We start from the raw sequence: 26,025 nt of genomic DNA, 5'->3' as shown, positions 1-26,025 counted from the left end.
TAAATAAGTCTAAAGCATTAAATACAGCAGTAGTAGCATTGTAGTACTATCTACTTTGTACATTCCTCAGGGCCTGCAGGAATTGCTGTTCCTGTACTTGCAAACAGTGCACAGCACTGTCACTAGCTCCTAAAAAAATGATTACCAGCAGTAGCAATTATATCAATATTTGTTACAAATTTTATGTATACAAATGGATATTAAATTTTTGTCAGGCGCTTACCAGTATTGCTAGGTGTTGCAAGTTTCCTGACGGAGCCAGTAGGACAACATGAAACACAGCAGTGCTATCTCTGCAGTATGGGCAGACATGGGATATCTTACCAGGCTGTGCTGTCTGTGCCACAGGGGCCAAGGACTCCCACAGCTCCACTCTGTCAGAGTGACATGTGCACGCAGGATGTCAGGGGGTAATGCCAATAGCAGCATTAACAAATGTTAAAAGTGCTGAGATTCCTTTTTCTTACAAAATGCAGTTCCCAACAACACAGACTCTCCTGTCTTCTGTTAACTGAAGGGCATGCTTTTGTTTTAGATTTTAATTGTTCAACTGTGGAAACATTTCACCTTTGAACAGGTTTGAATGTGTAAAGTTGCTAAGAGCCCTGTCTTGTCTTTTGCAAGAGTTCACACTTAGATCAATGCAGGTCTGCTCATCTGTGAGTGAATTAATTATGATAAAAGTAGAAGAAAATCACGAAGTTAAACTTTATAACATCACCTATAAGGCCTCAAGGCAATTGCAGATTTTCTCTGCATTGGGCTCCTGTTTGCTTTCAGGTTGCTGTATAGGTCCATTGATTCCCACATGGAGGATGTGGGACCCATCTATAATCACAGGGTTGAGATCTCCATCTTCTTTATTATCTACATCATCATCATTGCTTTCTTCATGATGAACATCTTCGTTGGTTTCGTCATCGTCACATTTCAGGAACAAGGAGAACAAGAGTACAAGAACTGTGAGCTGGACAAAAACCAGGTAATTTACGACGCCGTGTTGCCACTAAAGGTCGAAAATACATTGAGAATAAGCATTTAAGAGAGAAATACATACAGAGAGGAACATGTGAAGATTGCCAACAAGATACAGCACTAAGCTGGCTTCACTGCTGTGTTTCAGGAGTCAGGTAAAAAAAAAAAATCTTGCTGTAAGATTTGATGATGGGACAACATGTACTTAAAATGTGTGCTATAGCATTTGGTTCACTAAGATTAGATGAACACGACAGCATTGTCTGGCCAAAGTAAATGCATATGGAACTCTTCAACAGGTAGAATATGCGCATTCAGATTACAACCTAAAAGAAATTCTTCTACCAAGTATTTCCATTTCAGTAAAAAACTTGAAATACGTTGTGTTCTTATTATATTTGGGATAACTGACCAACTTTGTATTTTGTTTCTTATTTTTAAATCTACGCTGCATCTTTCACAGCGCCAGTGTGTAGAATATGCCCTGAAGGCCCGGCCCCTGCGGAGATACATCCCTAAAAACCAGTACCAGTACAAAGTTTGGTATGTGGTCAACTCCACCTATTTTGAATACCTGATGTTCGTTCTGATCCTGCTGAACACCATCTGCCTGGCCATGCAAGTAAGTGAGCAAGCCGAAAACCCTACAGGTGATGAATTATTAGACTTTATTGGGGAAAATGAAGAAATGGCCTAGGCTGAGACCTACTTTCAACTTCACACCATGTATTGAGGGGGAAGGGGGAGAGGAACATGATAAAAACCATTGTACCATGTTCACTCCTGATGACATTTGGTTAAAATGAGGAATCCTCCTCTTCCTGCTAATATCTGACACTTGCAACAATTCTGTTTTAGCTCCTTAAAAACAAATAGATTAAAAAAAAAATAAAACCACAACACACAAACAGTTACATCACAGAACAATTCAGTGGGCACTATAATAACAAGTGACTTTTAAAATCTGATTTGTCCTCTATGAAATGCAAGAATAAGCCCAGAACTGCCACTCGCCTGAGATCTGAATTTTAAATTTTGAGTTTTTCTGTGTAAAAAAGTAGAAAGCAATCAGTTGGCAAACAAGGCAATCAAGGAAACTGGGGATAGAAGGTAGGAAGGTCCTAGTATCTCCTTTTTTTCTGTGTTAGAAACCATAGAAACCATTTAGAAAGAGCCTCTAGAGAGGCTGTATTGTCTATCCCATCACCTAAAGGTCGTATCAGCTCCACCTAAAGCATTTCTTGACAGACATTTGCCTAACTTGCTTCACTACTGATGCTACTGATGGCCTTACTACCCCCTATGCTGTGCATTCATTTTCCTTACCATGCAAAGGTTTTTCAAACTTCTAATTTGAATCCACCAAAGAAACATTTGCAGCTGGATCTACAACAGCTAATAGAGGCAGTAGCTTAACATGTGCAGGTGGAACAGCAGTAAAGGGGAAGGAGTCAAAACCTTTACTAAGTAGCTAGCTTACAAAAAAGAAGTCTTACATTCCTTTTAGTCGGGAAATGGGCTCTCATAGACACAAGCTGTTCCGTACATTTCCCCAAGTCTGTACTTTCCTGGCTTGTTCCTTCCAGCCCGTTTCTGCCCAAGGCCTCCTTCACCTCCCTGTCATTTTCAGTCGGTCCCAGATTCCACCTGCTAACCCTGTCTCTGGAGTCCCAGTTTCCTTGGCCACGCAAGCCCTGTTCTCTTCTACACTCTGTCTGCTTAAGAACTAGTCTGCCTGTCACTCTTTTCCCTAAAATCAATCCTTTCTCCTCACCCAGTCAGGCTCTGAACTCCCTTCCCCGGTCTGTGGCCCAGACAGTCCAGATCCCCACTCCTCAACCAGTCCTTTTCCTCACTCCACAGACACCCAGTTGCAGTTATTCCTCCACAGATGTCCTTTCTGGTCTTTGTGCCCTTTCCATTTGATTGTCTGCTGCACTTTGTTCCCTTCTCTAGTTTGTCCCTTACTGTGAGTCCAACTCCCCATGCAGTCCTACACCAGCTTCCCTTTTGAGATTAGCATCCCAGCACTACATTTTCCACTGGCTCAATGCCAGGCTGCCCAGCTTCCAGCCTCCCCTCAAACATAGCTTCAGTCTCCTATCACTAATAGTCTAAGTCTGCATTCCCGGTTAATTTTCACCTTATTTTGTCTCACCGCCTCCAGTCCAATCTCAACAGCTTTCTTGATCCCCCTACCTTTTCTGGATCTGGTCTAGCTCTTTCCCATCTCCATTGAAAAGGCTTCTTCTGCAGTCTTGACTAAGGTACCAACAAGGGAGTGAGGCAGCATGAGCCTAAGAAAGCACTCAGCTCTCGAACTGAAGTATCAACTGCCCTGCTGTCATGAAGCAACAGAGAGGGACTATTATGTTCACTCTAAAGCTTTGAAACATGCTCAGTTTTTGTGCAAATGGCACATACCCAGGGCAGGTAGGGCTAGAAGCTGTGAGATGTTTATGAGCCCATAGGCAAGACAGCACCTCTGGAGATTCTAGGAAGCCTATATCCCTCTTGAGAAAAGTACAATTTTTCAAAGGCTTATACTGTGGCCAGATTTGGGTCAAACATTGTAAGGGACAGCAAATACAAAAGCCACATGCCAGTAAAATTCTAGGTTGTTAAGTAGAGTCCTGCAGGTACTAAAGCCTTTCAAGGAAAATGTTATGAGAAATTTTGAAAACGCCTCAACAATATGTTTTTCCTTGGCCTGGCTTTCAGCTGCAGCTGAATTGTGTTAACTGAAACTACTTTAAATAAATTACCCTGAGCCAAAGCAGACTACGAAAGCTCATCCCAGCTCGTTAAAGTTTATCAAAGTTAAGCAACTACAAATGGGGTCTCATAAAATGAACTGGAAGATGACCTTAGTCAATCAGTCTCAAGTATAATGATCTGGAAATGGGGTTATGAAGAGTGAGGTGGCAACATTTGCAGAAGACACTATTTGAATTAATTAGTAGAAGACAGAGAGTAACTTCATAGGATCTTAATAAAGTTAAGTGAATAGGCAGCATGATTGCAAATTTAATTCAGAGTTGACAAATGCAAGATAATGCATATTGGAAAGATATGATTTGAGCTGCTCATGTACTTTGCAGAATCCTGAATTAAGTGTAATTACTTGGGGAATGGCTTGGTATAATTATGAACAGCTCAGTGAAACCCCTGTTGACTGTGCAGTAGCATCAAACAAAAAAGTAATCCAAGTGTTATGGAAGGATGGGATAGCAAACACAATTGGAGACTGTCTTGTACCATTATGCAAATTTATAATGAACCCTCAACTGGAATGGTAAGTGTGACTTTGGTAACCCTCACTCAAAAAGATTTTTTTAAAAAGATAGGAGATCCCGAGCCAGATGGCAAAAATGGCCAGAGGCATGGAGATACGTGAAGGGAGATGGGAATTCTAAACTGAAAAAAATGGAGTGTGCTAAGGTTTTCTTTAAAGAACACCAACACGGAGGGGCCCTGTGGATTCCTAACTAGCTGCTGTGTCCGTTCCTCACGCTGCTGCTGGGATGCTGTTTTTCAGCACTACGGTCAGAGCTGCATGTTCAAGGAAGCCATGAACATCCTCAACATGCTCTTCACTGGCCTCTTCACTGTTGAGATGGTCCTGAAATTAATCGCCTTCAAACCCAAGGTAGGTGCTATAGGCATAGAGTTTCCTGGCCTCTGTGTGTGTGTGCATGTGTGCGGGGCAGCTGTGAGGAGAAGGAGGAGGTGAAACTTTCTGATCTATTACCCCACCAATAACTGAGCTGGACAGTTGCTTTCTGGATTGGAGTCTCACATATATTTAATAACTATTTCACTGGAGAGTAGACACACTAAAAACCAAACCAAACCAACAAAAAAAAAGCCACATCTGCTAATAGAGAAGATTCCTAGTTCTGTCTTTTTATTAAGTTATAATAGTGACACTATGTTATGCTAGAACATGTTTTCTATTCTGAATGTTATTCTAATGCTCTCTCTGACTTTTCATAAATAAATTATAAATAGCATCCCATGATTACTCTCCTGGCCCAAGTGAAGTTAATCAAGCCTGACTCATTTTGAGTTATTAGCTTTGGAAAAAAAAATGTTTCTTCTGGGAGGGCTACATCTCAATGATAGTTTGGATTACTTTAGTTTTGAGTTTAATATTTCATTGATAATATTCAGTATCTCAGCAGGTCCTGACTGAACGTATTGTCTTGTCCATTGGTCCATGGCATTCTAGTAGCATAGCTGCACCATGGGTATGATTATAACCTTCAAGTTCTTCCAACTAAGTTGGCACAGCTACTGCAAGACAATGACAAAGATTCTGACCTCACATAGTTGAAGATTACATAAGGCTTTCTTCTTTGGGGTTTAAATTAAGTGGTGCATCATAAGAAGTGGAATCCAGACACCTAAGCACAGGTACCTCATGCCAGTTCATATCTTCAGTGATACCTTGATACATGGGGTTGTGTCTTGAATGATACCTTGATAGCTTGGCATTGGCAAATACCATCTGAAGCATCAGTTTTGACATCCATAAAGATGAGAAGAATCATGTCTGACAGGCTTATTCTTCATGTTAAACTTTTAGAGGATCACTGAAGTTAAGAGCTCCTCATAGCTCTAACCTAACATCTTCCTCATCCTCAGCTCAGAAACTTTGTTCTTCAATTCTACTGAATTCAGTCTTACTTTTTCTTCTTAATTCTGTGTTGACTTTACTCCCACCCATCCACTCTCTCCTACTTGCACACTTTCTAGGGCTTTTTCTTAGAAGAGTCACAACTTCATTTTTCTCATGAGCCCAATATCACTATCCTTTCTCAGATGTAGTTCTGCTGAAAGTTAGAAGCATCTTTTGCAGACCTGGTGAGGGACTGATTTTTTTTTTTTTTTTTTTTGAGAATCTCAAACACTGTCTTAGGAAATTTAGAAGTGTCATCATCTGTTTCAGAAGGGATCGTAATTTTCAGGAGGGATTTACCTTTCACTTTTGAAATTTTGCCATGTCTATTAGCAAGCAAATCTTCCAGCACTTTGTCTTATCTGTACATTATATACCCAAAAATATATTTCACAGGCTTTGTAATGTTCTTCTGATTTCATGGTTCTACTTTACAGGAGATTCTTGACTTTGAGAAAGATGAAGTTCTCAGCAGAATTTGTTTTGATAATTTAGGGAAAAAGTTCAACCCATTCAAATGTAGAGCTCTGTGCATATGCAAGGAAGGCTTTACCTGACATGGTTGCTTCTAACTGTAAGGAATTGGACTTGGTGATATTGGAGGTGCTTTCTACTTCCTGTGTCTTACTTTTCTGTGTTCAATCTCCTTTTCAAGCACAACAAACTCTTAGGTAGGGTAAACATGTATCCTCCAAATAGCAAAACATTGGAACAGGTTGCTTAAAGAGATTATGGAATCTCCATAATTTGAGGTTTTAAGATTAATTTAGGGGAACATTTTAGAAACAGTTTAGGAATGTATGACCTGCCTTGGGACGGGGAATGGACTAGACCATCTCACAAGGTCCCTCTCAGCCCAATTTTCCATGATTTTGTAATTTCCAAACTAAATCCTCAGCTACTAAACTATAGTAAAAGTGTGAGTATAAAATAAGTTTTCCTTGTGATCAGAATAGCGGAGTATTAATAAAATCTTCTCAACAATAAGACAAGAGACAATAACCTCAGGCTGGGTCTTGCCCATCCTAAAAGAATAGCCAGGGAAAAGAATAAAGCTGTTTCAAATCCTAGTCTCGCATGTATGACAAAAATAGTACTAACACTTAAACTTCTATTTTAATTAAATACCTTCACAAAAATTAAAATAAATAAATAAATAAATAGGAACCACCAGATTTACAGGGAAGGAAAACAGGAATTATCTTGTGAAAACAACTAATACAGCAAAAAGACTTGCCTCCAGCAGTATATTCACACTGGATTATGTTGAGCACCAATTCAGTGACTCAAGTTTAGAAACATCAAAATTCCTTGTGTAACTTGCCACTGGCTGCTCAGTACAAGGATTTGGCCTGCAGCCTTCATTCTCTGCTCCATATTGACTCAACCTGCTCTCCAGAGAAGGAAACCACCTCTCCCAGATGACCATTTGGACTGATGTGGACCAATGCTGGGGGCACAATTTGTGTCTCTTTAGGTTGCACATTGGGATTGAAGCTGAACTTGCCTAGAATATGTTCTAATGTGAGAGACTCAGCATGGAGCAAATTGTTACCTCAACCCTCTGCTTGGCAAGACCTTGTGTCCTCCTATCACTCAAGGTATGAAAACACGCTACATTTGCAGATGGAGATTGTCCTCAAGAACACCAGCTGGAAAAGTCAAAAAGGATTTCTTTGTCACCTGGGTGAACATCACTACAGCACAACCACCGTCCTCTCCCCTGTAAACAACCAAGTCCCCCAGACAAAGAAATGAGATGCTAGGTGATATTAGTGTTTCCCAGATGTGAAATGGCAAGCTTAAATGCTCATGAGATCTCTGCTGAAGGCAGATTTGTCTGCCATTTCCTGAACAATAAAACACAAACCAGCCTTTGTTCTAGTTACTTTGCCTCTTTGAATTTGTGCCCAAACATCACTCTTTTCTATTTGAAGAGTACCCTAAAATGAGGGAGCTGTAAGCCTTAGAAATGACAACAAGAAAGCAGGAAACTTGGGTAGCTGAAGGTGTCTCGCCCTCACCTTAGCCACCAGCCCCAGGAGAATGTGGCAGAACAGAACTGAACACATAACTGAAACTGGCAAAATCCTCTCTGTTTTCTCCAACTTGATGGTGTTTAACCCAGCAGTGGGTGCTGCAGCTAACCTTCAGCTGCAGCAAGCAGTGCAGTGACTGACTTGTAACCCTGAAGCAGCCACCACAGATCTCTCCCTTGCAAAGTCGCTTCCTAAAGGCACCTTGGAATGAATGGTCTGCAGCAGCAAAAGAGAATCACAGTTTTCTCCATCTGTGCAAGGTGAAACAAGCTGCTGTTTATTCATACCTTTGCCAGAGAGAATTGCTAAGGGAACTGGGACAGGTCTCTGAGGTACTCAGAGCTGCTACCGCCCCAGCTTCTTACAGAAGTCATCACAGGGATGTACCCATGCAGAACAGCTTTGGGAAGAGTTCCTAATATGCAGAGTTCTTCCTGCAGGCAGTGGTGTGGCAATCACTATTGTATGAAGCAATGTAATACACTACAATGCTACCTATGTATTAAATGCATAACAACAGAAAAGGTGGCAGCCTCTGACCAAATAGATTTTTTTACTGTACCCAGTTTTTGTTTCTTCACTCTTCTTCTGTGAGGAGACGTGTCCTTCTTATTTGCTACTCTTGATAGTAAAGGTGAAAAAAGGCAAACACAGTCAGTTGCACATACATTAAGTAGGATCATATATGTGCCTGACTGCAAAGAATCGGCACAGATAATCCAGCCCTGCAACTAGTTCTTGTGGTAAGAGCAAGGATTCACTCATTGAAAGGACAGCTGTAGGAATAAGGAGCCAAGTCTGAGTCAGGGCTCATCTCCTAACATTTACAGAAAGTATGTGAAGGGGGTTAGAAAGACAAGGACTTTCCTAACTAAACATACTGTTACTGTTGAGATTGGTTGCTCTAGTCAGCAAGTCCCTTTTTATACCTGTCCTTTTTATTGGCCATCTTCTGTGACCAGTGTTTTGGTTTGTTTAATCTCCAGAGAGTCTCTAGAGAACAGGGGTGTGTGTTAGCTGGAGCAGCTGCTGCTGGTATAGTGCATGCCGGGCAGGGACAAGGCCAGCCTCTGAGAGCCTCTGAATTTCTGTGTGGTACATTTTCTGAAGGAGAGGATCAGTTATCTCAGATTTTTTTGCGGGAGAAATCTAAGCACTGTGTAAGATAGCTCATCTATATCTGATGCAGCCTTGACAGAAGGGTATGCTAACAATGAGCAAGAGAGATTCAGGATGATTAGGACTGCTGATAAAGAAAACATCCACTACATGCCCTGCATCTCCTTACAGAGTATTAATGTGCTGCTCTGAAGCAAAACCCCCAAATGGACCTTAGTGTTTGTCTTGGCTGGCACTCATAAACTCACTGAAGTCTAGTCACTTCAAAGAATCTAAAAGTAATGCTGTTGAGCCAAGGCCTTTTGCTGCTTTGTTTTTCTAATTTTATAAATTCTCCAGCCAGTCTGGTGAGCTTGTTTCCAGTTCCTGCATGGAGAAAGCAGCTGCTGCTTCGTGCTTTTTCCAGAGAAAACTACTAAAGGGAATGAGAGGTCCTGTGCTGTCTGGGATGCTCGCAGCTACCACTGTCCTAGCTTCTTAAAGAAGAAATCCCCACAAGCACCAGTCCATAAAGGACCAGCTGCTCTACAAAACCTGCCTAAGGTTTATCTTTTCAACTCAAAGACAATGACTCCAAATTCCTATTCATATGAAACTGCACCATCTGTCAGTGTATGTGCTAATGTGGGTATGGATATTCCTCCAGGAATTTTAAATCTTTACAGCTTCCTGGAACAGGCTGTTTTACTGATGAACCACATCTACTTTTTCTTTCAGGAAACATTGCATCTCTCCTCTCATTAGCTAGGAAAGGACTAGTAATCCGAGAGCTAAGAATTTTCTACCACTGTCCTCACCATCTCAAACTAGGGAAGGCATATCGGTGGAACTACTCCCATGCATAAAGTAAAGCACATGTTCATACATTTTCTCAAATCCAGGTCTGCGTGTGGAAAGGGATTCTTGGGTACTCCCTCCATGGAATTATGACTATCAGAGGGACTATGGATCACAGGTCTACCCCATTCACCAAACACAGCAACTTTCTTTCCTGGGTGTTTATGGATGTTACTTGTAAAGCAGCCTGTAACAACACCATCTGTCCTGCCTCAGTTAGCTCAGTCCGTCATTTGTGACTGCTACTTTACTCTGAACTCTTGCCATTCTTCAATGTCATTTTCATGTAGCAGAGTTCAGGCTTATGTGCACTGTTTCAAACGAGTTTCGCATTCAGTACAAGGCATATAATCCCATGTGATCCCAGGAAGAGCTGTGACCCTGTGAGTAATGGAAGTCATGAGTGTCACCCATGGTTATTTCTTAGTCTCCATTTGCTGATGGATCTACATGTCCTTTGTGTTGCTTTCTCCTGTAATATGCTTGCCCTTCTTTATTCCTCTTTAAGCTCCTCTCAGTCAGCATTTATAATGCATTTGATGCACTGATATCTCTTCTTAAACCTGCAAAATGACTCATCCGTTTTTCTCCTCTTTTTACTACTCCATTTCCAGTACATTTATGCCTATAAACAGATCTGTGAGCAGCCTCTCCCTAAGTCACACTGGCTGCTCCATACTACTTGCATTCTTGTTTCTCACCACAACCAGAATTGTCATTCCTTTGTCAGGAATAGAGGCTTGGTTCCAGCATTTTCATCAACTGAAATTTATATCCAATATATCCCCTGAAACCACAGAAACAAGGTTGTTTAATCTTGGAAATCTAATGGATTTTGCACTTCTTCATTCTAGCACCTTTAGAAATACTCATGTAGCTTAGGTGCTGTCCTGGCATCATTCATCACAGTGTTTTATTTCTCCAGCTTATACGGAGAAAGCAAAGACATTCCGCACTGATACAAAAAAGGTCAGGAAAACTGGTTACAATCAAGTGGTCTTTTGCTCAGCACTGAAAAACACTTCAGGTCCATCCAACAGACATAGGAATCATATTTAGTTAAAATCATATGGTCTGGGATGAAGTATAGTGGTATAAACTGGTAGTTCAGGTTGTCTAAATGTATAAGCGAGCCCATGGTGCAGGCAGCTGCCTCCACCTCATGGAGGCCACACACTTGTCATTGTCATATGGCTCTTACTTTGCGGATTTTCTCTGCTGATTTTGGCAGGTTCATAACCTAAGTAGTCACCTAAATGTTTCCTCAGCTCCAGTATTAACCCTTTCTGTTTTGGAAGGGCAGCACCTTCATATGGCACATTTGCTGACTGAGTTGTCTAGTGCAAAAGGAAGGGCAGTTTCCAACCACCACCCTGCCTTTGGTTGGAACAAGTGAAAAAGTGGTGTGAGAAAGCTAATATCTTTCAGATTCTGCGGGTGGGGAAAAATACATACCTCATCCAACAAAAAGGAAGAGTGAATTCTGCTTGCTGTTGGGTAAAATATAGTAAGCATGGAGAGAACTAGGAATAGTCAGGTAAGAAAGTGTGTGAACTGAAAAAAGCGAGAGAACTGAACAAACTGGAAGAGCAATGTCTCGGGGGGAAAGAGAGAAACTAAACCTGAAGGGGAGGAAAAGCCACACACAGATAATGGAGAGTGAGAACAGACAGAATACCCTTAAAAGCAGAAAGAAAAAAAATATACTGAAGACCCTGAAAGAGGAAAATATTAATAAAATGAAGAAACGATTGGACAAAAAATGATGCAAGGAAAAGAAAAATAGAAACAGAACTGAAAGGAAAAGTGAACACGGAAAGGGATTTTTAGAAAATTAAAAACTGAATTAAAACTGATAGCTTTTAGACTAATTAACATCTTTTTGTTCTTCTTCACTTTATTTAAGTTCCCTGGCAGACATCGCAGGTCTCCATATACAAACACATCAGTATCTCAGCCACAGAGCTTCCCTGTGTATTGTCTCATCAGAATAATTTGCAAAAAAAGTTGAGTGCAATGTACTTCCCTACTTCTGTGGATTAATTTCAGCCCTGTTGCAAAAACGCTTCAGCGTGTTTCCCCAGAAATGCTTCCCTTTTTCACTCCAAATTTTTTTCTGGGTGATGTCTGAATGCACTAAATATTCCTCTAGATCTTCTGTACAGCCACTAGCCCAGCTGGAATTAATCTCAGCTGCTCCAACAAGCTCAGCAGCCATCTGACCAGAAACCCCTGCCACCTCTGTAGCACATGACCAGACACTGTGCTGTATGTGTGCAGTCAGTCCGAGGCTCTCAAGCAACTGCTGAATCAGGCTCGAGGATTTTGGACATACACTAGAAAAGGGAAAAAAACTTAATCCCTCATTAATCACGCCTCTGCTTTCTCTTTACTGTGACTGCCTGCCTCCTAGGTGTTTCATGCATTTTGCATAGCACGCGTGTCATGTGGAGATTTGACCATATGGTCTTTCACATCCACAGGTCTGGGAGGAAGAATGAGCATCTTTTCTAAGCCCTTTCTGCAGAAGCAAATATTAAAAGTACTCTATATCAGAGTAGCATATTTAAGTGACTTTGATGTGAAGAAATACTTGGGATAATTATTCTGGACATAAATGATCAGGTCATTCCCATCCTTTATGCCCATCAGTGGGTTGGAACAGAGAGGCATCAGGTAGACTTGCCCCTAGATGCTGCTTGCCTGACAGAATTTCTATCTCCCTGTACATCCAGGAGAAAGAAGAGAACAGAGAGGCTAAGAAAGTGACTGAAACTCTTGCAGCATGGTCTGTGCCACAGCACTCTCACAGCAGCTCGGCGTTGAGACTTTCTCATAGAACATGGAATGACATCTCACTAGCCTAGGGCCAAAGCAGCTGGCATGATATTCCAGGCCTGAAACTAAAACTAGTCAGGAGTCTGCGCTGCTGACATGTTACAAGGCAGCAACATTAAAGGGAAGAGCAACCACATCCTAGTGTTCTTGAGCGCTGGCACATGAAGTTAAACAGTACACCTGATATAACTGTAGAGACTCATGCAATTGATCTTCTAATTCGTACAGAAAAAGAAATTTTACAACAGAACTCTCAGGGATGAGGTTGATTTAACAGCAATTTCCACAAATGAGGAGTCAGCAAGTGAATAACTGCCTCCTCCGTCATGTGAAAGTATGGGGAATCTTCTTTGATACTTCTTGATTTCACTGAGCTCCTCACCAGTTCCTGAGCGTGTGTGGGAGGGGAAGTCTGGCCGTTCCTGACACTTTGAAGGAGAAGAAAGTAGTGCCAGACTAAAGTTTTCTTATTGTGCATATGCTTATATTCTGAGATGGCATAGGCGTGACTCCATGTAAACAAGTCATGCAGCGTGAAAAACATTTGGTAGGTGAATGTGACAGAAGAAACTAGACGGATTATGAGAAATGGAACTTTGCAGTAAATCCTAGCTCATACCTCTAGTTGAATCTGGGTCAGGAAACATCAGTGTCTTCCTTCCGAACACTGGCTGACATCCTCTGTGAAGTATACTGGTCTCTCTCCCATTTCCTCATGGAAAACGTATGTTGCAGAAAGGCATGAACAGAGTAGTTGTCAATTGGTTCCTTTGTTGGTACCCCCCAAAAAGAGGCCAAGAATGAAATGAGTATACAGAACAAACTTCCCTCTTCATGAAAAAAACTTGTCCTTTCATGTTGCAGTGGAAGCAAGTTGTGAGGGACAAAAAGGCTTGTTTGATCTGCTTCCCATATTACATTTGTTGTTTAAATGCAGGATGTTCTCCTTCCTGGAGGACGAGACCAGCAATTTTCTGCACACAAATAGATCATCTAATTACTATATAAAATGTGTGAAATTTCTAACACTGATCAGCCAGAGCTATGCAATCCTACAGCTTCCTGAAGGATCAATAGGGAATTCAGTACACAGAAAAAAACATTAAAGAAGCTGTATAAGAGCCTGAATGAGAGAGGACCTATTCCTTGACAGCAAATGTAACCAGAGAATTTGCATATTACTGCAACATTGTGACAGATTTATTTTCAGTCTGGCACTTGGGGGTTTTAATGTCATTATAAATGATCAAAAGTAATTATATGACTGCACAATGCAACAGTGTGGGAAGTACTGTATTAGCTATTACACTTAATTATTTAATACAGAAAATTATTCACACAGTGTTAAAAGCCCAGTGGGATGGTGAACTGGGGTCTCATTCACAATGGCACCAGCAGCGTCAGCAGCAGCCTGCAAAAGGAACAGTTCCAGGGAAAAGTGACTTGCTCTCACTCTCAGAAGAAAAATCCCAACCTTCTATCGCTTCATGCAAGGTCATTTTAAAGGGTCAAAAGTTCACACAGATGTGAATCTTCTGTCCACATTAGAATAATACCAGATAAGAGACTGTGATACAGCCCGTTTTAAGGGCTGTTCATTATGTTAGGAAAGAACATTTCCACTGCCAAATGGTCACCTGGCTGAGGTCTAAGAGAACTGATTTCTCTATCAGGCATCTGGCTTTCATAGGCCCTTGGAAAGTTGCATTTTCTGCATTTCACAGAATGGTTGGAGTTGGAAGGGACCTCTGGAGGTCGTCTAGTCAAACTCAACATTTCTGCTTCCCGAAGTGTAAAATCCTTAACAGCAAAACCCATCCTTTTGCTCCTTTGATAGAACTGTTTCATCTTGCTGATTTGGTTTATTGCCTTCAAGAGTTATTTGTTGGCTCTCATCAAGACCTGCTTTTTCTAGACCTTGCAAGTCTTTGAGCATTTACAGCTTCTTCCTAATGGAATTTGACAGCAAAATTCTCACAGAATGCATTTTCTGATAAATGATCTGTTCAGACATCACAAGCTATAACATTCACTTTTCAGTTTTTCTGGTAAGACTGGTGTTGATTTTGTTTCTCTTTGCTGAGAACAAGGTTTCTGGTTTCTGACCGCAGGGCAGTAATTGTTAAATGATTGCAATGTAATTACTGCTCATGACGAAAAGGGGCAAACTGCTCACAGGGTATCACTGTGCCACGACATACATGTAGGAAAGTAAAAAATGTTTATCTTATTTTTCTAGGTGGACAGCAGAATTTATAATAGAGCTTTCTGTTACTCTGCCTCCATTTTCATGCACTTCTATGAAGGAGGCCTCAGGCATTACCTTCCCTTCAAAGGTAGCTAAGAGCAATCCAGGCCAAAAATGACATCAGGGTCAGCTAGTCAAATCATCCAGTTTCAGCGTGTTTTACTCTTATAATTTTCTCAGGCATTCTCAGTGTGTTACTATGAAATACAATCTTTGCCACCCCTAAGAGATGCTTCCAGAATAAATGCTTCCACAATAAATGCTTCCACATTGCCTTTCCATGCCTCTTTCCCAGTCTGTGGAGGACCTGGGACCATAACATTGCACTTCAAGCTTTCCACATGGCTGAGTGCTTGTGTACTACCAGCCACTTTACAATAAATGAAATACAGCAAGGTGTAAAATAACTGTACCACCATGTAGGTAGGTATGGAGGGGCTCACAAGACAATCTGGAAAATAGAGTTCTGGTAGAATGAACTGGGTTGCAAGATCTGGAAATGGGAATTCTCAGTTCACAGAACAGGTATGATAAAGATTTTTCTGAGCATGTTTCCCGGACATTGTCTGTTATCAGTGGGTGTGGAGAGCATAAAAAAGGGTCTGTTGTGACACAAGAGGTTACATAGTTCCATTCTCTGTAAATGTTTAAGTGTATTGAATATTGGCTGGAGGACCTTGGTTCAGGCAGTGGGGTTTTTTTCTCTTTTTTTCCTATGATACAGGTATTTGTCCACTAGAAGCACAGGTGAGACCCATAGTTTGCTTTAGGACCTACAGGATCTCAAACAATAATCAGAAGGTTGTCACTTTTAACCTCGGTTAACAAGCTACCTCAGTTTTATACCAGTGACGTAGAAATAAACACTTGGGGTATTTTTTCCAAATCACAGAGCCATTAAAGTCCTCCAGTTCCTTTGTTTCTGTCAAGCAGAGTGTCCAGTATGTTCCAGTTAGGCCCTCAGACCCCAAGGGACACCTCTCTGCTTTCACCAACGTCCTTATTGTGAGAGGGAGCATGAAGCAAGGTGAGAGAAGGTAAAGGAAAACATAAAAATTATTGAGCACCTATCTTGGTCTATAAGTTGGTCTTGTATTCTTATGAAACAAGCAAAAAGAGGTAAGAGCCTTCTTTGGAACTGGCCAGACCTTTGGGAACAGTCTGGGGAGCTGAAAAGCTCCTCTCCTCACTCCCAGTCTGCAGAAAGATTTGACAGAGGACAGGGGAGCCTTGTACAATTCCCTCCAGCAGTGACTCATTACTGAGACTGGTAGGTGAACTGCAGGGAGTCTGTGTCTCAGAATTAATCCATCAATGGATGAGAGCTGATAGATAGTATGCAAACAGACGCTGTTTTCCTGCAGCCTGTCAGGAGCTCCAAGCAGCTGCATCCTCCACTTTATTCCTTCTCTGTTAGGGTCTGCTAATTTCTCTGATTGCTGTTATGGCTAAATGATATCTTAGCATAACAGAAATTGTATCTGACACAAATCTACATTTGGTGTCAGGAACTATTGTAGCTTTGTAAGGTTGCTCAGGATACAGGCAAATCACTCAAATCTGCTGTGAGAAGGTGTACTAAGAGTCACAGTACTGTGTAAATATAATTTGATTCAGTACTGTTTTCCAATGAAACTGTCTCTTTTGCAAAAATACTTGCAGGGAAAGCCTCTTTTAAAGAAGTCTGAGAACTGACTCTCGCAGCTCCAAATAGTCTGCAGCATTTTCAGAAATGAATTCACATACTAAGCAACCATCAACCAAACTAGTAGCTCATCTCATTTTGCAAATCCCCAACAAAATCTGCTTTGGTGCCCTTTGCAATCAGCAGGCAATTTTTGCTAAGAAATCACACTGAATATCGGAGTATCAGCCCCTTTCTCTCCTTCCTATGTACTCTTTCCAGGTGATTAAGGTTGATGCTTCTTTTTTGTTGTTTTAACACGCAGGTTTATTTCAGATAAGTGCTAGCAAGGTTCTTCTCTGGTTTGCTTTCCTTTTAGACTGTGTAGTTATCTATATGTCTTATTTTCTCCTCCTTGATGCATCATTTCTATATTCACACATACATCCATACACGTACATGCATGTCTTTCTCTTTCCTCCTATGACATTGCAGCATCTTCTTCTACTGGAGACCATCTAATCGACAGTTATATCCCACCCAGTTAATAGCCTTGACCCTTGCTGCGCTCTTGTCTTTAGAGGCTTTTCTCTCAGACAAGTTTGTAATTTTTGCCAGCTACTTCGTAAGAGCTAAAAGTGAAAACCTGGGACTAAGCAGATAGATAACTGCACCTCAAGCAACACACAAGTGACTCTGCAGCTCCCACAGGGCTGGATGCTCAAAACCCAGCTGGTACTGTGACTCAACAACACCCTTCCCCCGAGGATTTCTGTGCTTCAGTGTAGATCCATAGCTCTCCAGCCACCACACATTCTCACTGTGGGCCCCAGGTAACTCTGAGCTCAGACGATTTTCCTTGCTGTTAATGAGGCTTCTTAGATGCTGCTTTTAGGATCTTATATTCACAAAAACTAAAAGAAATTTTCCTCAGGGATTTCAGTGGCTCCACAGGTACCAAAACAAACCCCAGCTTCTTTGATAACTAATCTCATCAACTAGGAAACCTACAAATGATTGGCATATACTCATTCTGAAATGCTACAGTGTCTGCTCCCCTGCACAAATGAGATTCCATTCCAGTCAGCTACTGCATATTTATGCTCAGCCTTTCATTAACTTATTGATCATGTGATGATATACTATCCTTTGCTACCTTTGGGGAAATAAAAAAAATGGGGAAAAAATGTGCTCTAATGGTGGGGCTATTTCATGCTTCTTGAATATTCAATCCAATCCTCCTGGTCTCTTTCTGTCCTCCTTTCTCCCCAAAAGCTTCATGGATCTCCAAAGACATCCCACAAGAGAGGGTGACTACCATTCCCCAGTAAGCCCCTGAGGCTGCCATTATGTGACACGTAGTTATACAGCTGAATCAGGGTCAAACGTCTCCCTTTAAGGGTAAAATATGGTATTACACTCTAAATTCCTGTACTGCAAAAACAAACAGTGCCATCAATTCATTTCCAGTCAGACCTCCACCCCCTTGGGAAAAGTATACAGAACTTTCTGGTGGGAAAAATAGTTTGGAAATACAACCTCTTTATTAGAGTGAAAGCCCTTCCTTCATTCAGCTTGTCTTTCATTAGCCACCCTGGTACACTCCAGTGAGGAATGTGGCTTGAAGAGGTACTTGAGGTCGCAAGAGGCGCGTCCCCAAGGGGTGTAGTTCACTCCCAGTACGTACTCATGACTCCTGACAAGATTATCAGGTCTGATCCAAAGCTTAGTGACCACATGGCTGTTTGTAGGTAAATGTCCCTAAGGAGGGTGGCTTTTTAAGGAAGGATTCCATTACCTCTCACACAAATGAAGCATTCATGTTCTCTGTTCTCTTTGAGCTCACTTACTGTGAATAATATCTTCCTATTTTTCACCCTTCTGTTTGAAAGACAGAAGGAGCAGGTGAGGAGGAAAGGAAGGTTTTTAAATTCATGCGTGTCCTTAATCCAACACTGGCATATTGGATGTGGGGTTGAGTAAAACTGCATTCATATCCATGCTTCCTCTCTATCACTCATCTAAGAGGTACCGGAGGAAGAGAAGAGCCCTCTGAGTCCACCTTACAGCCACACAATAACATACCATGATAATGCTCTTTCTGTGATCCCAGAGCAGACCAGCCCATGACTTTGAAGCAAGGAGCTGGCTGATGAGACTCAGCAGAGCCGAGCAACTCCCCAGAAGTTAGCAGAGCGACTCCAGATATGCTGTGGCGTGACAAAGGTCCAAAGCAGCAATTTGTGATAGCAATGAAAAAGGGTCCTTTTCTTTCCAGGCCTAAGTCTCTCCTGAGATGTGTCAACTGTGTCAGTGTAGTGTCCTTGCTTCCAGTGAGGTTACATTACTGCAATGGGGAGCAAAGTTTAATTCACTGGCTTCAGTTTTCACCTGGATTTTGTACCAAAAGCAAATGCTGTTTTACCAACAGTAATGACTTTGGGCTCTATGTCTGGAGTTGCTCAGTAAAAAGAAATTGTGAATTTGGTTACACCAAAAACATTCTTGCAGTATGATGCCAATCATAGTAAACAACCACCTATCCATCATCGGAGATTTAAAAATAGTCATCATTTTCATGGGCAAAACCTTTTTTGGATCTTCACCCTTGCAGCTGCCCAAAAGCAAACTCCTTTTTTGGTGTTTTTTTGGAGGCTTGTTTGGGTTCCTACTAAAATACTCAATAGTTCCTAAACTATGCAATTCGAGAAGGAAATGGAAGATAGCCATGCTATTGAATACATGTGTTCATCTGGCATGTGAGCAGTGCCATTGCCTTCAGCAGGACTGCGCACATGAACTGGGGCAGGAGGATTGGGTCTGTTGTCTTCTACTCTGTTCTCTTTGATCCTGCGAGTGTGCTCTCTGCCAAGGTCGCATCAGACTGCAAAGGCACTTTTTGCAACTCTGTATGATCTGTGTCTGTCCTTTATTTATTCAAAATGTGTTTGCCTCTACAATTTAATCTGCTGTTCTCTCCCTCCCCTTCCTCTTGGTGAAGTCTAATTACAGTTTTATTCCAGGTCCATCTGGTTGCTAACGCTGGACATCACCACTGAATTCATTCTAATATTTGCTGTGTATTTTCTAGGCTGGACGCTGAATAATAATATTCTCTGAATTTGCTTTTGCTCCTACTTCCTTCCTCCCTGTTGTAGCTAATTGTGTAGCTATGAGATTATTTTTCCTCCCAGTGTAGATCTGCTAAGAGTTGCCTATTTCAGGCTGCAGAATAAAGAGGGGTTTTTTTTCTACTTTTGCGAAGAAGATTTCAAAGTCCACTTTACCAGCTCCCTTCACTGGTGTGGAACCAGCTGGACAGTGGCTTTCTCTGCTTCATCTCTTTTTTTTTTTAATCTAACCCAAAACTAATGCAGTTTATCACTGTGAGTCTCGAAGCATTCTGGAGGCAGTGTTTCAGCATTTAGAAAGACACTTTTTACCAGTGCCTGCTCCATGTGATGGCTGAACCCACAGTAATTTCAGGTTCCCAAGCCTGGCTTGTGCAGTGCCAGTGCTGGGATTTTTAATTTTTTTTTTTTTCTTTTCTCCTTTTTGCTTTCTGCAGCACTGCCTGGGAACACAGACTCACACTTTACCCATGACCTGACTCTCTGGCTAAGAATAGCAGTCACATTGCAACTTGGGTTCAGTCTCACTGGAGACATGCTGCAGCTGGGAAACAGGGAGGTCAGATTAGCCCATGCTCACAAGACCAAACACATAAAAGGAGTACGGAGAATTTTGTATGTTCGCCTCCTTTTAGGACTGCAGAACAAGGGGAAGAGTTTGGCACAGGTGTTCCATGAGCCAAAATAAGTTCTTTACTCATGACATTGACTTGGGCAGGAAGTTTAAATACAGAAGCTCACCTCCTGGGCTGAACAGGACTTTTTCCAAAAGGGTCCTGTATCCTTACAGCCCATCCAGCCAAAAATCATGCGGGCTGGGGACAGCAAGCAGTATTGATTAACATCTCCTGAACTCTGCTGAGGACAATGAGATGTTTGAGATAGCCCCTGAAGTAATTCTGCACAGCAAAGTGAAGGTATGAGTTTCACACACGCTGGTGGATCTGCCATAGCTTGTCCTAGACAGCTGGTGTTGCAGTGATGCTATGGCACAATCTTTAGCATAAATGAGCAACAGGCCTCTCCCTGAGCACATGCTAAAGCCAACTTCACTCTCGTTCTTACCCCTTCTTGGTGGGAAGCACGAGCACATGCTACATTCATACGATCATTTTGTGGTGCAGACGTGCTTTCAGAGCAACAAACACACCAGTCCTGCTCTGTAGTTTTAAGAACCTCTTAGGCTGCTGACTGTTGTAATACTCATTGTGACTGGGTAAGGATAAAGGTGACAACCACTGAGGGTTAAATAGTACATCCCCAGTTTGACTGTGCCTTGTGCTCCATCGTGACGCAGCAGCCAGCTGTTCCCAGCACCAGGACAGAGCATTACATCTGGAACATGGACTGGCGGGTTGATATCCACACCAAGAGAAGGGCAGCCGTTTTTAGAGAAAACCCTTCCCCCGGCCAAATCTAAGCTAAATGGGGAAAGGTGCTGTGTTGCTAGGAATTGGAGATGTCTGGAGGAACTTGTCCTGGAAGCCCCTACTCCTGTGAGTAGCCATGCTCAGAGTGATCCTTCTCTTCCTCCCCTGTCCTAGATTCAGAGGGGAGGTCTGGCTGCTCTGGGATCACTTTAGCTGGGTAGGGGCTGCTCCACACAAGTCAGGGATCCCAGGACTAGGCTACAGCTTGAGACGCAACAAGCAGACTTAAGAGGAAAACCCCTTGAGGTATCAGGGCAGTAATTCTAATGGTAATTTTGAACTGTTTTTGTCTGTCTAACATTCCTTTTTAATCCCCATCCTGCCTGCCCCTTCCTTATGTAGGGTTACTTTAGTGATCCTTGGAATGTTTTTGACTTCCTCATCGTAATTGGCAGCATTATAGACGTCATTCTCAGTGAAACTAATGTGAGTATTACTCTACCCTCCCCAGGATACCACCACCTCCTCCTCCTCTGCTGTTCCTTCTCTCTTTCTCACTTTCTTTCTCTCTCTCTTTTTTTTTTTTTCTGATTTTTTTCCCTTTAGTCATGCTTTTATTGAACTTGCCGTCGTCCTTCTCCTTCTCCCAGGGAAAAAAAAAGGAGGGGGGGAAATGCCTCCTTCTTTTTCACTTGTCATAGCTCGCCCCAAGGCTGTGACTGGTGAAAGCGCACAGAGTTTGGGGTGTGTGTGCTTTTTTTCCCTCCAAAAGGTAGACATGCTTGAGTGTAACTTTTTGACTAACCAGGCTTTTATTGATACCTTCCATCATGTGAAACGTTATAGAGGTTTTGAGCAACCAATACTGTAGAGTGGTAAGAGACTATTTAATATGCCCACGTAACCTCTTTCTTTTCTTATTTTTTTCCTCTTCTCTCCCTCTTTCATGCTTTGTTTTGTTTTGTTTTGATTTTTTGTTTTATTTTATTTTACTTTTTACTTTTTTCCCTCTTTTCTCCCTTTCACTCTCTCTCTCCCTCCTCTCTCTCATTCTTTCTTTCTCTTCCTTTCTCTCTCTCTCTTTCCTTGGCTTCTCTGCCACATGCAGCACTATTTCTGTGATGCATGGAATACATTTGACGCCTTGATTGTTGTGGGTAGCATTGTTGATATAGCAATCACCGAGGTGAACGTAAGTAGCTGGCGTCTGTCCATGATCGTGCCTGCTCTAACATTCATTTGTCTTTCCCGGGTTCTTTTTTTTTGTTTCCCCCTCCCCCTTCCTCCTTTCTTTTGAGTTTGTTTTCAGAGCTTTTCATTTAGTTTTGAAGTTCTCTCTTTTGATTTGTTTTGTTTTCTTTTTATTCTAATTTTTGGAACGACTTAAAGGACTTTTTGACTGTTGCATCATTTTCTTCCCTTCATAATCCGCCTGGCATGAATTAAACTGTATAGCAGGAAAAGTGATGGGAAATGTGGAGTGTAAGTGAAAAATTATTTGTACCATGGGAAGCTGCTAGAATAGTTCCAGGCCAGCACTTTGGCCTACCCAGTGTTATGCTTTGCTTCCCATGGCAGTTCCGTACTCTCCACCCCACAGAGATCTAAAGGTCAGTTCTTTCGAGGTGGAACTGCGGGAACCAAACCAGGAATCCTCCCTGTGCCTCCTCACTCAGGCTTCCTCCAAAAGAAATAAAAACCAAATCATCTCTGTTTAGAGGAACCTGCTCCTAATGTTTAGCTTCTAATTTGAAAAAAAAATGTAGATCAAATAAAAACAAAACTGAAAGCGTGAAGAAAAACAAAGCGCCAGAGTTTCAACCCAGTTTTTTGAGTTTGCAACCCAGGTTGCCCCATCTCACAAATCCCACAAGCACAATTGACATTGATTGGCCCCACTGGTGCCCATCTCAGCAGACAGGTAAAGGATTGAATGAGCCACCGAGACTGAAATGAGCAGCTGGTGTTCAAGGAATAAATCACTTCAGACAAAATTTTTCCTCTGTCTTTTTTTAGAGGTGTATGGATATAGAATTACGGGATAAAGAGCCAAAGGACAGGCAGGAAGCACACGGATTCCCAAAAGAAAGACTACAAAGGACCCACGGAGTTTCTGAGCATGGCCAAAAATTGCACTACAAAATGCAGCTTAGTGAGACCAAGAAAACAGAAAGATCGAAATAAAACTGCTGTAAATATGTTAACGAAGAGCAAATGAATAATGAATTTGGAAAATGATGTGGCTATTCAATAAACATTCCAGCTTGGTATTGTTGTGTACTATAGAGGCAATCCATCGCAAGCAGAAAAGTGACAGCATAGTTTTCACTCAGTGTTGTGTTTAGGAAAAAATGTAGGCAACATTTTGAAACAAATCAAAATGCCTTACTTCGAACTTTCCAAACAAAACATTTTTGTATCATGGTTCTATTTTAATTTCTGTTCAACTCCTTCTCTTTTTTTTAAATGCTGAAACAGGGACATTCATCTAAGTTGCAATATTTTAATTTAGAATAAATGAAATATTTTATACTAGTCCATTTTCTTTGGTTTTTGAGAGAATGGAAAATAGTTTCTAACCAAAAATCAACTTTTATTTTACATCTTTTGAATGTCCTACTTTATGGACACAAAAAAATTGTTTGCTAGAATTTACCCTAGAATGTGGTAAACAATTTTGGTTACACTTTTACTAGAGAGATATTCGGAATGGGCTGACTTTGTAGAGGAAGGTTACAATGATCAGCAGGCTGAAGTTGTTAATTTTAAAGAATGAAGTGATAACCTTTTTTATGCTACCCTTGTCAGAAGAAAACTAAATGGGGAACCCGGCAATAGCCTTCAGATTGTGGAAAAGTTAAATTCCCATCTTTAGAGGCAGAACTGTACATGGTAATTGAGGAAATAAGTACAGTTAACTGGAGGTGAATTATGCTAAACATCAACAAGACTTTCCTGACTTATGCATTTGAATCCATATAAAAGTCTTTCAAGCAGAAAGGAGAGAAATTCTTGAGTTTTGATAAATATATGGAGGTCTATCATAGTCAGAAACCCTGTGCTGGAGGGAAAAATCTAATGGATCCTTTTGAAGAAATTCACAGTAATTTCCTATAAATTAAAGAACTTTTACATCGTGGTTTAAGACACTTTGATATACATCTCATTAACTGTAGTCATCTAAGAGGAAGACAGATAGTCACCCAGGCTTCCTCTTAGTGGAAAGAAACGAATCCCTCCCCATACCAACTGATGCCTCTCTGTGCACCTCTCTGACAGGAGAAATGAATTGCTCTTTGGAGGTGCCCATCCAGTGACCAGAGAGTGTCTAGGTTTGTTAGGTTTGTCTAGACACCCAGCTCTCAGATGCTAAATTTAAGCAGGATAAATCGCATTCGTTCTCAGCATGTTGTCAAGAAGGTCACGCTGCTGATAATTGTGCTGTGTTCAGATCCTCAGTCTCCAGGGCTATCCATACTGGCGTGTTTAATTACCGCTGACAAGGCTCCTTGTCCTTCCCATTCCCTGTCTAAATTCAAGTTTGTGTTGGCCAAGGCCCAGAAGCCAGTTTTTGGTTGCAGAAGTCTATGAAAAATGAGGGCATGCCTCTGCCCAAACAGCCATCACCTGTCTTAGTTGAGGAGGCAGCAGGAGCAGCCCTGACTCTTTTAGTTAGGGTGATGAACAGCATTTCATGATGGTCCCTCTGTTTCCTCTAAAGAATCCTTTCCTTCTATACAGTTTTTACAGATTTCTGCACACATCTTTTTGTTACCTGGCATGTTTAAATCTTCTCTTTTTATCTAGGCAAGTCCTTTGCTACTAGTTTCCTAATGTTTGTTACTAAAAACTTGCACAATCTTTTGATGCACTGGTAAATGAGCAGCAGCCATGAATGGAGTTTGTTCTGAAATGTTCTGAAATCCCTTTGCACTTATAACCCTTATTGAATAAGAGAATGTTTTGTATGTTGGTTTGTCCTGTCAGATTCCCTTCCTGCTAGCAGCACTTGATACATTACATCTGTAGCAGATGGGCTTTGGAAATAGCAGCCCATCTTGGATGGACAGTTGTCACCTTCCCAAGCAGTGTGAGGCAGTTTGTCAGATACACTTCTCCCCTTCTCCTCAGGAGCTTGTTGCTTTCTTGCTGTTTGTGGGTTTGAGCAAACCCTGCCTTGTGTTTCTGTACACTGTCTTGTCTTGTTCCAAGAGACCTGGAGTCTGAAAAAGAAAGAAGAAATAAACCCTAAAATGCCAACAAACTCCAATACTTGGAGATGTTTAGCCTGGTCAGGTGCAGGTAAGATGTTTCTGCCCAACTCCTTAGAAGCTGAAGAACGTTTGTGGTAGGGTCTTGGAAGGTGCCGCTCTTGGGGCTAAGGGACAGTTGTCATTGTGGTCAGGGAAGCTGGAGACACCTGGCACAGGTTAGTTGGACATGTGGCCATAGACATGTAAACCTGAAATCTCTGTGAGGTTCACCAGACACTGGCACTCAGGAGAAGCACACTCAGCAGGTGCTGAGCTGCAATAGCCGTAGTTGTGGTGGGAACCCTGACTGACAGGCTCCACAGTGTGCATGTAGGTATGCGCTTGCATTCATTTGTGCAGTTCCCCATGCTCTGTGTTTTTCCTTTGGGCAATTATTTTTGTTTCTTGAAAAGGAATTTCCCAGACCAAAACCTTCATTAAGATATTTGTGAGCGTGCATGGGTGGGTCTTTGTGTGTGCGCTCCATTGGTTGTAGTATACGTTCTTGAACATGTTTGGATACCTGTGTATGGGCTACAAATCCATGGGAGAATGTACAGACATGAATCCATGTGTGGAGGAAAGAGAGTGTGTATGGACACATACATATTTCATACATATCTGTGTTGTGAATGGCTGTTGATGGAGACACATGGGTTGTGGTGCATGTAACTGAGTCTATGAACAAGTTTTCTGAGCCAACGTGGGTGCCTTGCTGTGCAAGTTTGATCTGCTTATGGGTGGGTGTTTCTATCTGAGAGTTTCCTGTATGCGAGCATGTTCATCTGCATGCTGTGGGTGAGTGGACACTTGCATGTCAAGCTCAGCATATTTTTGTTAGCATCGCTGTGCATTCAAAAGTAGTGAGAAGGCATGCACTCATGAGGTAGGCCCCCAGGTTGCTTTCAGC

General features: G+C 41.7%; 1 protein-coding gene across 3 annotated transcripts in view; it reads left to right on the top strand.

The window, feature by feature from the left end:
• CACNA1C (calcium voltage-gated channel subunit alpha1 C) overlaps nt 1-26,025 on the top strand; it is a 485,027-nt gene that overhangs the window by 410,362 nt on the left and 48,640 nt on the right. For 2 of the 3 annotated variants that reach the window (XM_065626926.1, XM_065626927.1), the window contains exons 28-32: nt 781-982; nt 1,439-1,597; nt 4,514-4,624; nt 21,265-21,348; nt 21,971-22,054. In XM_065626926.1, the coding sequence (XP_065482998.1) occupies nt 781-982; nt 1,439-1,597; nt 4,514-4,624; nt 21,265-21,348; nt 21,971-22,054 (640 nt within the window). The remainder of the gene's footprint in view (nt 1-780; nt 983-1,438; nt 1,598-4,513; nt 4,625-21,264; nt 21,349-21,970; nt 22,055-26,025) is intronic. The other variant, XM_065626928.1, reaches the window with a different exon arrangement.

The sequence above is a fragment of the Caloenas nicobarica genome, chromosome 1 (genome assembly GCF_036013445.1).
Source record: "Caloenas nicobarica isolate bCalNic1 chromosome 1, bCalNic1.hap1, whole genome shotgun sequence".
In the NCBI taxonomy this organism is placed as follows: Eukaryota; Metazoa; Chordata; class Aves; order Columbiformes; family Columbidae; genus Caloenas; species Caloenas nicobarica.
Note: the sequence above shows the minus strand (reverse complement) of the source record. Positions and strands in the feature narration are given on the sequence as shown.